The sequence below is a fragment of the Numenius arquata genome, chromosome 6, assembly GCF_964106895.1.
Source record: "Numenius arquata chromosome 6, bNumArq3.hap1.1, whole genome shotgun sequence".
Classification (NCBI taxonomy): domain Eukaryota; kingdom Metazoa; phylum Chordata; class Aves; order Charadriiformes; family Scolopacidae; genus Numenius; species Numenius arquata.
Window position 1 is genome coordinate 21,419,567 of NC_133581.1, and position 14,059 is coordinate 21,433,625.

Here is a 14,059-nt window from a genome sequence, read left to right on the forward strand (position 1 = left end):
CTTCCATGTGAAGACAGAGTCCCTCTTCTTTCTTCCTCTTTCCACAGAAATGTCATTTTTTGAAAATGAGGCTATTCATTTATTAGCCTAAATATGGATTCAGGAGCTCAGAGCTAGCCCTATACTTTTGGTGGTTTCTTCCTCTGCCTCCATGCTCCATGCCACTTCTGTGGCAAAAGCCAATAAACACAGTAAATCACCCTGACTGCCTGGAGTAAGGGCTTTTGAGAGCTGAACATCCACAGACCCAGATGCCCTGAGACCACAGTGATCGTTTCTCACACCAGTGCCTTCCCAGTAGTGACAAATCCTCAGAGGCTGGCATTCTGGGCCAGATGTGAACACCTTTAGGAAGAATAAGATGGCCTTGTACCCTAACATGCCCTTCTAGATGCAATCCACCACTGGTTCCAATTCTCTTCCATCAGAAGTATCTTTCAATTGAAGAGAAGCCGATAAAACACTGCTTCCTCCACAATCACTTGGCTAAAGCTGTAGCACAGAAGGGATTGTACTGCATCCCCATGATGAATTAGAACCATAGAAACATACACTCCTTCGAGGGCAAGTTTCTGACACCTCCTACTGACCATCACAAACAATGTATATAGTTTCATATACAGTACAGAACAATATTATTACCATAAAAGGAAGCGGAGCGCCTCAGGCAGAATTCAGCCCAGAGCTACAATGGTTACATTAAAAAACAATTCTTCAGTCTAAAAGGTTTCAGCAAAATTACTTTGGATAAGCACTTTTACCCATGAGCAACCGTCGCTTCACCCTCTTGTCCACATCAGCTCCTGCTGTAGTGTTCCCCTCAGAAATGTCAACAGCAGCCTCTTCCCTCTCTGTCAGGAACATGGAAAAAGCAAGTAAGCAAAGGTGCCCTGACCAGAAGCCTCATCTGATCTCCAGTACATAGACACACGCAAACAGCTGCGTCGTGCGCTGCATTCTCAGAGACAGTCAGAACTGACTATGCAGAAATAATTTTTTTTTTTAAAAAAAGTAATAAAAAAAAAATCCCCATGAAGACCCTTCAGTCAAAACCATGAAAATACTTTGCTTTTCTTGCTTCCTTACAACTCAAGCTTGCTTTAGTACTCTTGACAAAACAGAAAGTATGCTACAGATGTGGTGAACGGCAGCAAGATGAAAGAACTAATTGAACTGTCATGAACTACTCTGTTAAGAGCACACTATCATCATCTATCATAGACTAATCCAAGGGCCAGCCAGTTATGCCTGAGCGTTTGATTTCAATCAACAGACAACAAACTCTTCCAGAGACTGGAAGAGTTTATAAATCTTAAATGCTTTCTTTACTGGATAACTGCCTTGCCAAAAATTGTACTTTAATTGAATTCAGAGTTTTGGTTTTAACAGACATACTGCTTAGTTATACTCTCTGGCTCATGCTATACAAGAAACTGAACCTAAAATATCCTAGAGGGAAGGGAATGTTCTTTGGTTAGTGACAGACTTTGTGCTTCAGAGGGACCAGTGATTATTACAGGCTGCAGTAGTATTTGTTAGCTACTTACACAGGGAAGCATAAATTGCCTGACAAAACTCACTCATGCACTAGCAGGTTTCTTAGTTTTGGATTCCTTGACATTTTCTAGCCGTGCTATTATGAGGAGTATTAATCATGCACAAACAGCAATGCCACACCACTCTGGAGTTAGTCATCAACAGAAAACTACCTCCCTCCACTGTATACTGACCCAGACAGGTTTTCCCATCCACATGCATGATGTATTTGGGGTGACATCCACAAATAGGCCCATTATCAGCATCATCACATGTATGTTGACAGCCACCATTTCCATGATTACATGTTACTAGGAAGAAAATACATGTTAAGCCTCACAAGTACTTCCAGTATTTTTAAAAGACAGTGTGCAATTTTGTCTCCATTTAACCATCCAATATACCTTCCTAACGTGTCCCTTTCCTGAAGAACTGTGTGACACCGAAACACTGCAGAGCTCTCTTGTGGAGCTGAACTTCCCATCATTATGAATGATGGCACAACTCCCAAACTACAGACGCTGCAGCAACCAATAGACTGATGTGATAGTGTCCAGCAAGGCCCTTGATTCTAGTCTAATTTAAATGCACACAATTTAGGCATGTCATCCCAGTTTAGCTATAACATACCAAATCCCATATCACTGCAAACAGAACACTATTTGTTCACTTTGGGAAACCATAAGCATATGCAGAATGTTGCATACAAATGCAGCTCCTCTGGTTCTTGGACAGTTCAAATCCTGGTCGGCATTCACAGGCAACTCCTCCTTTGGGTGTTTCTCTGCAGATGTGGGCACAGCCATGATCTTTATTCATGCAGCTCATGCCTTCTGCAAAACAGGACAAGTGCAACAGCATCAGCACCCTCAGCATCTCTGTGTGCAGGCACCAGTCAGATAAAGTCAGTTCAATACGCACACAGACAACAGTCTGCTACTACTTGGAAGACTCTACAGAGTTAGGACAAGAAGTATACAAACAGGAAAGGCAGAAAGTCCAATTCTGCAAAGTCAATGGCACCCAGGTTTCTTCATCTGATCTTTTCTATCATTCTATCTATCTATATCATTTCTATCTATCATTTTACCAAATTAAAAGAATAGTTTTTCTTCTAGCAGTACACCACAGATTTTTGCTGAAATCTTCTATAGTGCTATGAAATTGAGAGAGAAGAACACACCTTTGCCATCAAATTCTCTGGCTTGGTGCATGTGGCTTTTAAAAGGCATGTTACACCAAATGCTCTTGTTTTCTTGGTGAGAGCACTTCATTTGAGAAGACTAAGTGTAGCATCCTTTGGTTGCAAGGGCTTATCCCACATTACCTCAGTGGACTTCTACTGAGTTGAGCAGATGCACGATTAGAGAGAGAATCAAAACAGTGACCCTGCTGCTAAAAAGGGGTTGCGTGAACAAATCCACACCCTATATATTTTTTAAGCTTACACAGCCCTTTTTGCAGCCTTATTACCAAATGAAACAAAACCACTGTATTGGCAAGCAGAGGTCAGCTCTTCACCATTATTCCACTACACTTCAATTAGGTCCTTGCTCTGCACACAGCTATTCTCACCACCTGAAGCACAAGCTACAGTACCCTTTCTCTATTAAGACAGCTTTAAGCAACAAAAGAATGGATATTGCAGAGCTTAGATTATTCTGCTCTACTGGCTTTTTGATTCCTTTCCCACAGTGAGAACTCTGTAGAAGTCTAACAAGACAATGACATTTCAAATCCTGCAGCACACAGACACAGCCTAAGGAGACCACATGAAAGCTGTCATTCATTATTGTGCTGTCAGTCAAGGAACAGGACAACCTATGAGGACACAAATTAGCCTCATTAACTCTTGTGTTTTTGTGACATTTCTGTTCTTAAGCACGCAGTATGATTCGGTCTGTTAGCTCAGAGGCCTTAGAAAGCATTAACAGAAACTAAGCTGCTAATTCTCTTAACAAAGCCTTGTTTTTTTGTCTCTGTTGAGCTACCAAAGGGGAAACTGTTCAAGCAGGTACTTTGGTAAAGTTCACTGACATCAGACAATTGGTTTAAATGCTCAATTTGGGATTGCTCCGTTCCAAGTCAGCAGAATTGAATCAGGTTTCCACAGAAAGCTAGAACTGCACTTCCCAAACCAGGTCACATTTTAATAACAAAGTACCCATTCTGCAACAAGGTACATGACCAAACCCACCAAAATCTAGCTGACCCAAAAGGCTATGTTTCATAGAAGATACATGCATCCACACATTCAAACAATTACTGTGAAGCTGCTGCTTGTTTCCAAAGGTGGTAGAAGTTTTCTACTCAGCTCCATTGTATAAGGTTGTATTAAAGACTTGTCTGTAAAACCATAAATGCTGTGTGACTGCAAACTCCTTCATGGACACAAAGTTTCCCAGATTACATTGTTCCAGAGCTGTTGCAATGGCAGACTGTGGTCCAGAAGCAAACGCCAAGCTAATTTGGGTCAAATCCCACCAAATGCTTCCCAGACACACAGCTTCTCTTGCAGGATACCTTGTCCTACTGACACACAAGTGTCTTGGGATGGAATCCATCACAACCACAACTAAAAATCCACTGCCTGCCTGGCCTAGCAGATCCCAGGCCAGATCATTCCTTTCTGATGACTGGACCTTCATGAAGTTACCCAGAAAACCTCAGTGAGATCTGAGGTTGTCACTGGCAAGACACAGGCAAAAGGCCAGCACAGTACTTCCCTATCAGGTCATGTTAAATTAATCTCTTCTGTGTATGATCTGTGTTTAAATCTTTGTTTTGTTTACACAGAAGATGTAGGGACATCACCGCCAGTCTGCTAAGAACGCTAAGGCTCTATTTAGGGCACATTCAAACAGGCACTCAATAGGACAGTGGGAGATGATGCAATTTTACAAAGAAGTACCAGAGTTTCTCAGAGGCACCCTCTAATAGCCAAATGGCAAGAAGCATCAGCATGGCCACCAGAAAAGGAACAAACTAGTCTTTTTTCATGCTTTCTACACCCATGTGTTAAGACAACTTTTTTCCAAAAAGCTTTCTAGTTATCACTGCTCCCCATAGTCAGAAGGGCTTTAATAGCAACAGCTGAGATGGTGCCCTATGTACCAGCTTTCAGTCCAGACAGTGATTTCAAATGTGGTTTTCATCTTGCAGGTCCAATTCACTCCCATTGATTCAGCCCAACAAGCAGACAGCTATGACTGTGAAATACCACAAGGGAGAGTAGCAAGCTTTGTCATCCATAGCAATAGCAGCCACAAAATGTACTATATATTTACTTGTGAAAAACTCTTGTTTTCCTTCAAACTTTTGTATCCTCTATTATGGAGCAGGTTAAACATAGAAACAAGCTGCATGTGCATGGCTGTCCTGACAGCCACTGTAACAGCCTCCCAAAGGAAATCCATTCTCCCACATACAGAAGAAGAGGAGCTCATTCAGAGGAGACAGGCAAGGAAAAAAATAGGATTGTGCACAACTTCCCAAGACACTCTGAGTTCCTGTGGTTTAAGCAGGGGCCAGGCAGAACCATCAAGACCCTCAGAGCTCCCCTGTGCTTCGTAACAATTCAATCATATCAGATGAAAAATCAACTTTAATTACCAAACTCTCCTCTAATAACTACCAGACCTTGAGTCCTATGTCACAGTAGGTGACAGGGAACCTAGAGGATAATTGCAGATAAACTTGGAAGGGCGAATGAGCTTTAGGATCCCCTGTTACGCTGGTCATCAAGAGGACTACGATGGCACCAAGCCTCTCTTTCTCCTGTCTCAATTCCAGTTCACTCTTTTTCTGCGTATGTAAAGGCCAGAATTGCAGACAGCTAGGAAGGTGTCTCAAGCATTAATGTGTGCACTGTCTTAACAGGGCTGGTAGACATGGAAGGAAATACTCCCTTAATATTACAGAAAAGAAGCAAAACTGAATAGATGGTCTAGGCAGTAAGTACCAAAAGCTGTTTAGATCAATGCTGTGAGGTCTCAAAAGAGAACTATACACTGAGAGATGCATAAACAAAGCAGAGAATGGAAGACCTAGCAATGAACAGAAAAACAGAGAACAAGCTGAGGGGAAAGACAAAGAAATGAGATTTGGCTTACAACAGACATGCCCACCCAAGAAAAAAAAAAAAAAAAAAGTGGGGAATCCCATGGAGCACTTCTTCACAGTAACGAAGGGGGAGGCAGAAGGGAAACGGTCACAGCACAATAATATCAAAAAATGGCTCTTCAAAAAAACCAAACCAAACAATTCTGGGTTTTGATATGAAGAAAGAAAGCATTTCAGGCAATAACAGTAAGGGCTTTTTTCTTAAGACTGGTATCCATAAAAATATATTTAATTTAGTCTTTTTTAGGAGAAAATACACTTTTTTTCCTCTTGCTTCTCCTGTTCAAAGAAAAAAAATCACTAAATTAAATAGAAATTTGGTATTATGGAAAAACATTTAAAGAAATTAACTGCATCTTTAAAAATAACAGAACAAAGGTAGAATTCCAACGGTACAATTTGGGGAGCAAATATTAATGACAGGAAATACTGCTGCTGTTAGTTCAAGAAAGTAGAATGTACTCAAGTAGCAGCAAATAACAAAAAGAGTTGGGAGGTTTTCCTCCCTTGGCATCGGGCGAGACAAGGAGTTTAAGCAACTGATTTTCATCCTTAGATTCATCATCCATGCACATGCACACACACACACACCACTGCTAGCAAGACAACATGAAGGAAAGCGCCCTGACCCACCACTGCAGCCTTCCTGCTTGTCCCCACTCCTGGCTCAGCTCCTGCAGTCGCAAGCTGAGCAATGGCCTGAGAAATCACAATGCATCAGCAGAACCCTGCGAGACCAAGCCCAGTACCAGCAAAGCTGAGAATACAAGTTCTTGATTCAAACAAAAGATCAATTCAGCTATGTCAGATGACAGCCACCTCAGCACACTCTTCTGCGGATGGCCATATATGTCTACAAATGTTGATCTCTTCACTATGGGGATTTTTAAAGTGAGATTTGTTTATTCATGCTCAGATTCCTCTTATAGTCATGCCAACGATAAGTCTTTGATTAAAGAAAGCTTCACAGCTTTAAATACTTCTTAGTAAGATATTCACTGTACTGTTCAATGGACAACTCCCTGATCTGAGCAACCACTTTAAAGTATTCCCTAAAGGCATCCAAAATAATTTTGTTCAATCTGATGTCTAATTAGATATCCAAGGCTCTCTGATCTCTCAAAGGTTGCTTCATAAATGTTTCACTCAAACAAAGAACGCGATTTAAATGCCTTTGGGGCTGACAAACAATAAATCTCTTAAGCTGAAACCTAAACACTGTACAGGGAATCTAAAAGGTACCTGAAGGTAACACAGGTATTGTCCTGTAACTAAAGCCAATGGAAATGGTCAGAAGTCATTGTCCTTCAATTTGTTGGCATTCCCTGGATCAGAACACAGCTTAGCTGCACAACAGAGCATAAAGTACACCGGAATACAGCAGTACAGCCTTTAACAAGCACAACACTGTAGACAAAGGTGGGATCAAAGGGGCAGAAAGGATGTAAAGAGTCTTCAAAGTCACTTAGAAGACTGACACACTGTTCCTTTTAAAAGGAGAGAGGACTTCAAGACTCTTCACAGCTTTGAAACACTCAACCTAAAAATACTTTTGAAACAGCTTTAGAGATTTTGCAGTTAGCTTCTGTCAAAAACTCCTACTTGGTGCCTGGAGGGAAGCAGACAGTACCTTCTGAGCGGTGGATGCATGTATGCTGGTTATCACTTAGAAAGAACCCTTCCTTACAGCGACATTCATAGCTTCCCACAGTGTTGACACACACGTGCTGGCAACCACCGTTGTTGAACATGCATTCATCTGTATCTGAAATTGAGAGAGAGAGAGAGAGAGAGAGAGAGAGAGAGAGAGAGAGAGAGAGAAGTATCAGCTTTGTACTAACACCAATACACTCACATTGGTGGCAGCCACTCAATATGCAGTACAGACAGACCTTGACTCCGCATGTAACCACCCAGGCAGCTTAGACGCCCCAGGCTAGCCTGTTGTTGTTGTTGTGCTGTCACCCTTGGGAAAGTATATTTTTTCTGCTGCTCTTCCCCTGTTCGCAGTTTGCACAATCAGTCACAGGCCCCCAAGAAATGCTGGCCCACTAACCAGAATTACTGGTTACAATTAAGGCAGAGTAACCTCTGTGGAGCCAGAAGCAGAGCTCCACACTCCAGAACGTAAGTGAACTCCTTACGTGAACTCCTCTCAGTGCAGCTGGATAGTACTACCACTCAGCAGCCTAGCACATGTGCATCTAGGTTGAGCATCCATACATGGTTCTGTCCTGCTCAGTGGGACATAACTTTGGCTCCAAACCCATCCAAGCTATAAAAGGCGTTTTTCCAGAAAGCTCCCTATTCTGAAGCAAAGGCGGAACAAGAAAAATACAAACCTCAAAATAAATTTAGCTTAAAATCTATGCTCTACTCCTTACTTGCACTCTAGCTAGAATTCACAAATTATGTCTGCTCTGATGCTCAGTTTGATTTATTATCCTCCTTCAACTCCAGGTCATCACCACTTACCACCAAGGCTGCTGCTGTGTTGCCTGACTGCAGTCAAGGACAACAGCAAAAGTTCTGGAAATATTTTTAATGTTGATTTTGCAATATTCAGAGCTTCAACAATAACAAAACAGAAAACATGTAAAAAACATATATATAAAAAAAAAATATATAAAAGCTCTACTTGCAAGATAACTAAGAGAAATAAAGAGTAGAAAAACTTCAGCTAAGCCTCTGAACAACAGGATGCTCATCCCAACCTCCAATTCTTGGGAAATTTACCCCTTAATAAGTGCAGGTTTTGTAATCACTACCAGCAAAGAATTTTCCTACCCTAATTTTCAGAAATGCCAATTTGAACAAGACGTAAAAATGCTTAGTCCCTTAAAAACCAGGACAAAATGTTGCTCAGGCAAAGCACTGGTCTCATTTGCAAATTCATATGGAACATCATGTTTGCTCCCTGTTCTGTTCATTGTTCCTGGGCTAATAGTACAATGTTTTTAATTTAACATTGTAGCATTTCTGGCATAAACCAGCTGTCTTCTAGAAAAGGAGAATGAGAAAGGCTTTTAGTAAGAAGCACAACATAGTGTCACAACAGATTTAATTTCTACTGAAGGCAATGAGTAAGCCAACTGGATGCAAAAGAATGTGACCTGCTGTAGCAAAGAGAGCGGCTGACATATCTCCATCACAGAGAAGCCGAGTATTTTAGAGTTCTACAGTGATGTGAATGTGCAAACAATCATGAATAAACAGCCACCATGAGTCTTTAGTACTACAGATTTGAACTCCAGCAGATGTTTCTGTCTCACAGACCTTGGAAGGCTTTCAAAAAAATCATCTCTTTCCAACAAGTAATTGTCTATTTGGCTTAAACCCAGGCACACAGACGAGATCTTCAAAAATAAGGGTGAGAGGAGGGCAACCCTGGCGTGAACAAAGTAAGTAAACAGATTAAGAGAAGATGTGATCCAATTTGCTGTATGCCAAAATATTTATTTAACATTTACATCACATCTCAAAATTGTCAAGTCAGTGGTAAAAACTTCATTGTATATCAATGACATTTTATTTTAAAAAGTCTGCCATGCAATACTGACCAGCTTCCCAGTAACATAGCAGGTGGTAGATTTTGGTCTAAGTTATGTCTAGGTCTTACTGATTGCAAACAAGTCAGCTGAAGTATGCTTTAGAGGGGCTACTGGATACAAAGAGAATATTCTCTTTGGTGGCATCCTAAGAGGCAACGTGTTCCTTCACATTCAGCCCTTCATGGTAACCTCAACTGAACTCCACTGTGTGTTTACACAAATGCGCTAGAGAAAAGTAAGATGGCCTCCCTATTATTTTAAAGTATCAGCAGATATTTTGCTTGCCTCTCTACTTTCTTTAGTGGAATACTTGGAAATTAGTGACTTCCTCCTCTCCTCCACTTACACTGTAACAAAGTTAATATGTGGGCACACACTAGGTTCCCAGCAGGTGAAACCCAACACAATCCCACTGAAGACTCCAGAGCTTCTCTGATTTGTCCCAGCAGAAGATACAGACCAGGGATGGTCCGATCCCCCTCCTAATACACCATGCAGTGGCAGGTAATACCCCAGCCAAGCTAGCCACATTATGCTAAAATTATGCTGTGAGAGCAAGTTTCCCTGACGGACATGGGCATGGAAGCCTGCCCAGGCACATCGACTCTCAGTGCAGCAGAAGAGAGGAACTGAGCCATCTCTGAAAAAGTAAATGGGACAGGTACCACAGCGCAGGGCACAGCCACACGGGGTACCCAGTGTGGGTCCTGGAAGCAGGACAGCTTCATCAACATGAGGCTCTGTCCCAGGGAAGTAAAACGGGCAGCATCCCACACCACCAACAGGCTGGCAGCTCCTGCATTTCTGTGCACTGCTGCACTGTGTGCTGGGAAACACTATCACACTAAACCCACAAGGCCTTGTTACCCATTTTTAAAGATTTTCACCTGCTGGCACACAAAAAGGAGACTATCGAGGTATTAAATTAAAAAAAAAAAAGAAGAGGGTGAGAGAGAACGTGTGCGTGCAGGGTCAAGGGAGCGTTGCCAGGATTGAATGCATTTCCAGATTTGCGTATTTTGCTTCACACAAACCACCAAGGGAAATTCCAAGCATTTGGTTTAGTCCCTCTGTACTTCAATGGCCTGTATCATATACAGCTACTGCACACTCCTAATTGTCCTTTCCCAACAGCTGGCATGTCAGGAAGTACTTAGACAACAGTAAGAGTGAGAAGCCCACACCTTACTGATGGTATAAGGAAAAAAGATTTTTAAGCCTGAAAATACACCTGAGAACTGACCCTAAACTAACTTTGGAACCAAAAAGACAATGATAGTACATCATTCTACATTAACTCATTTAGTGTAATAATAGATGGCACAGTTAAATCCAAAACACTTAACAGAAATGTAGCACAATTACCCTTCTTTACAGACAGGACAAGAGTCACACTGGGATGGTGCATTAGTACCTGGAATTCCTTAGTCCCATATATAACATTCTTTTCTAGCTGAGCTGATTCAGCCCAACAGATCACCATGTATTTCCCATGGATGTAGTTAAAGGATTACGTTAGCATCACCACTCACAATGTCCATGAACACGCTTCTTACCCAGGCAGTTATGGCCATCATGAGCCAACATAAAGCCATCGTAGCAAGTACAGCGGTAATTTCCTGGAATGTTGAAACACTCGTGGACACAGCCTCCATTGAAGTCATTATCGCATTCATCAATGTCTAAGGAATAAAGCAAAAGTCAATATGATGGATGCTTGCATGAGTATTATAGACAGAGATGCAACTCCCTAAATGTGAGCAGCAACTGCTGTCCAAAATAATCATTGTCTTGCAAATAGACTACACTTGACGCATTACTTGCTGAATGTTTCTAGAGTGACAAAATGCCCTGGGATTCCCATGAGCTTTATCTTATAGTTTTTATACTGCTGGTTAAACAACAAACTAACTATTAGACCAAGTGACATTACTAGGTGAAAAGCCATGCAATGAGTTTGCCTCCGATTTTGTAAACAAGAAGAAAATCAGGTGAAGAACCAAAGACTATTTTGATCATAATATCATCCTCCATACTCTAGGCCATTATTTTTATTGGCTCTGTCTTCTCAGAAATACCTCATGCTGACACAGGCAGAGCACAGTGCTTCGGTCACTTTACCTTCACATTTCTTCCCTTCGCCAGTGTAACCCACTTTGCACATGCACTTGTACAGCTTCGGGGTGTTTTGACAAATAGCATCGGGGTGGCAGTCATCAAGCCCCAGGGCACACTCATCCACATCTATGAAGAGACACGGTCAGAAGGGATGTCAGAAGCTGGAGACCAGGGCATGTCTTCTGATGAGATGACATAAATTTGAGCAGCTGTTTGTAGCATGTGCGTGCGTATGATATGTATTTGAGAGTTAGGACAGAAATATGCAGAAATCGTATCAGAACTTAGATTTGTATAATGCTCTACGTACATATAGATGTAATTGTATTCAGATAAGTTTGTGTTAAGCTTCTGTACCCGTTTCTAAATACATCAACAATAATCTATTATAGGTTACATCCTCCATGAGATTTAGCTGACAGTTTTACAGAGATTTGTTAGAGACTGTTAATCTTCCTGGTTAACAAAAATCAGTTATTGAAAGAGTTCTTGATCACATCTGTGACATCACCCTCAGGAAGCCCAGTGATTTCTAAACTAACAAGGGGAGTTTACAGAAATGTACTATCAAAGTCACCACCAACCTCCAACACAGTAAAAGACAGACTTACCACTAAACAGATGTGTAATTCATAAATAATTCCATTTTTTTAAAATACAAGAATAGTATCTGTTGACCAGCACTGTGAAATCACCTGGCCAGCCATCACAAAGCACAGCATACTGAAGCAAAATATCCAGGTGGAAACTTCAGAGCAGAAAAAATGAGGAAAAAGATAAACACCAACAGGAAGAAGTCCTAGAGATGAAGAAATGTAGACAGAAGAAGAGGAAGAAAAGTTATAGGCAGCAGCAGACATCAGTAGAAGTTTTTCATACAGCAGAGGAGAATCCAAACACAGAAACAGGAAGATTTCCAACAACTGGTTAAAAAGAAGAATTGCAGAAGCAGCACCCCATATAGGTACAAGAAGTGACTACTAAAACAAGAGGATGAATTGCAGGAGTATCAGCAGAAGGTGGCAAACAGTCAGCCACTTTTTATAGTGGGGATCACTTTCTAACAGGGAATTTCAACCAGCACCTCTCCCGTTTACAATTACAGCATTCATCTCTTCTTTTTTTTTTTTTTTTCCCCTAATCACAAAATATGCCTGTAGGTACTGCAGTAGTTGCCAACTTCAGAAAGTATTCATGTAGTTTTAACTCCTAATGGTGTTTGGCAGCAGGAAACAAGGCAAAGAGCCAGTGCTAGAGCAGCAGTGCTCTCCCGGCTCTCAGGTGCACACAGAACCAGTAACAGTGATGGAGACCTCAGATACCACCTCCAGAAAACACAGGGAAGGTGGAAAACAGCCGGAGAGAGCAGCAAAATCCACTTCCTCTCAAAGTGGAAAGTCAAGCCATTAAAAAATAGGGGAGGCAGTGAATCGAGGGAACAAGTCACACAAGGAGGGGTGCAGGAATTGCTGAAGGGATTCAGGTAGATGGGGCAGGAGGAAAGGATGGGTATGGAAGGAAAGATGCGGGCAGAAAGAAGCATTAGTCACACGGGCTGGCTGCATATCCCCTGCACGGAAAGCTCTCCTCAGCCCCGGCCAGCGAGGCAGGGGGTTCCCAGAAAACACACATCAGAGAGGGGGCTTCTTTCAAAGTTATGGTTCAGAGACATCAATCAGATCTCATGCCAGCGGCAAAACGGCCATTCTGCTATTTTATTTTTACATTAATCCTCTGTGCTCTGCAGCACACAGGGAAGAACAGCAATAAAAAAATTGCAGCGTTAATGCACGCAGAAGTCTGGAAAAGAGGGCTAGAAAAAACATCACTAGGCATAGGGAGCGAGATTTCCTCGTGTAGTGACAGCCCGAGCTGAAGCGAGACCCTGGAGGAGGGAGACTGTGAGCAAACATCACAGCGTTAAACTTGGCAGTAAGGCGGTGGCAGAGGAGGCTGCAGGAAGAATTACTGGGTTTATTCCCCGGCGACCAAAGGCAGACGATGCCATGATTTACGCCGGGTTTCTTTCCCCGCTCCTTCGGTAAAGGTGAGACGTTAACCAGGTGCCCGACCCCTCGGGTGCCAGCTCCCGGGCGACGCAGGCATGTGAAAGTCACCGCCGGTGCCCGCAGCGCCCGGCGAGGAGCGACCCCCCCCCCCGCCTCGCCCCGCCACCTCACCTCGGGAACGGCCGCCGCTCGCCCACGGCTCCCCGTCCCTTCCCCATCGGGATCCCCCCGCCGCCCGCCCACCCCGGCTGCTGCCCCCGGGCAGCCACGGCCAGGCGCCCCGAGGGGAAAAGCCGCCGGCCGGGGGTCCGGTACGGCCAGGTGCCCGGCGGGGGGAGCCGCTGTCCAGGGCTGAAGGCGGGCGGGCGGGCGGCGCGGCACTCACCGGGCAGCGGCAGGGCGGCGGGGGCGGCCGGCGCGGGCAGCAGCAGCAGCAGCAGCGGCAGCGCCCGCGCCCCCGCCGCGCCGGGGCGGCCGCCGGACCCCATCGATGGCGCTGCGGCGGCGGCGGCTGCGCTGCTGCTGCCGCCGCCGGGCGGGAGGAGGCGGCGGCGGCGGAGGGAGGTGTTTGCGGGCGACGGGGGCTGGGCGGGCCTCCCCTACCCGGGCCTCCCTGCCCGCCCCGCGGCGGCAGCCAGAGGCGAGGAGCGCACCCCCCCTGCGCGCCATCCCACGTGAAAAACCCGCCATCAACAGCACCGGTGCATCCACCCGCGGCACTGG

At 43.8% G+C, this 14,059-nt stretch overlaps 1 protein-coding gene across 1 annotated transcript in view; it reads right to left on the bottom strand.

The window, feature by feature from the left end:
- SCUBE2 (signal peptide, CUB domain and EGF like domain containing 2) overlaps positions 1-13,824 on the bottom strand; it is a 42,941-nt gene extending 29,117 nt beyond the window's left edge. Inside the window, exons 1-7 of the mRNA XM_074148721.1 lie at positions 13,704-13,824; positions 11,331-11,453; positions 10,766-10,891; positions 7,289-7,423; positions 2,244-2,369; positions 1,731-1,847; positions 762-851 (exon numbers count right to left, since the gene is read on the bottom strand). Of these exons, the coding sequence (XP_074004822.1) occupies positions 762-851; positions 1,731-1,847; positions 2,244-2,369; positions 7,289-7,423; positions 10,766-10,891; positions 11,331-11,453; positions 13,704-13,824 (838 nt within the window). The remainder of the gene's footprint in view (positions 1-761; positions 852-1,730; positions 1,848-2,243; positions 2,370-7,288; positions 7,424-10,765; positions 10,892-11,330; positions 11,454-13,703) is intronic.
- Positions 13,825-14,059: the final 235 nt, after the last annotated feature.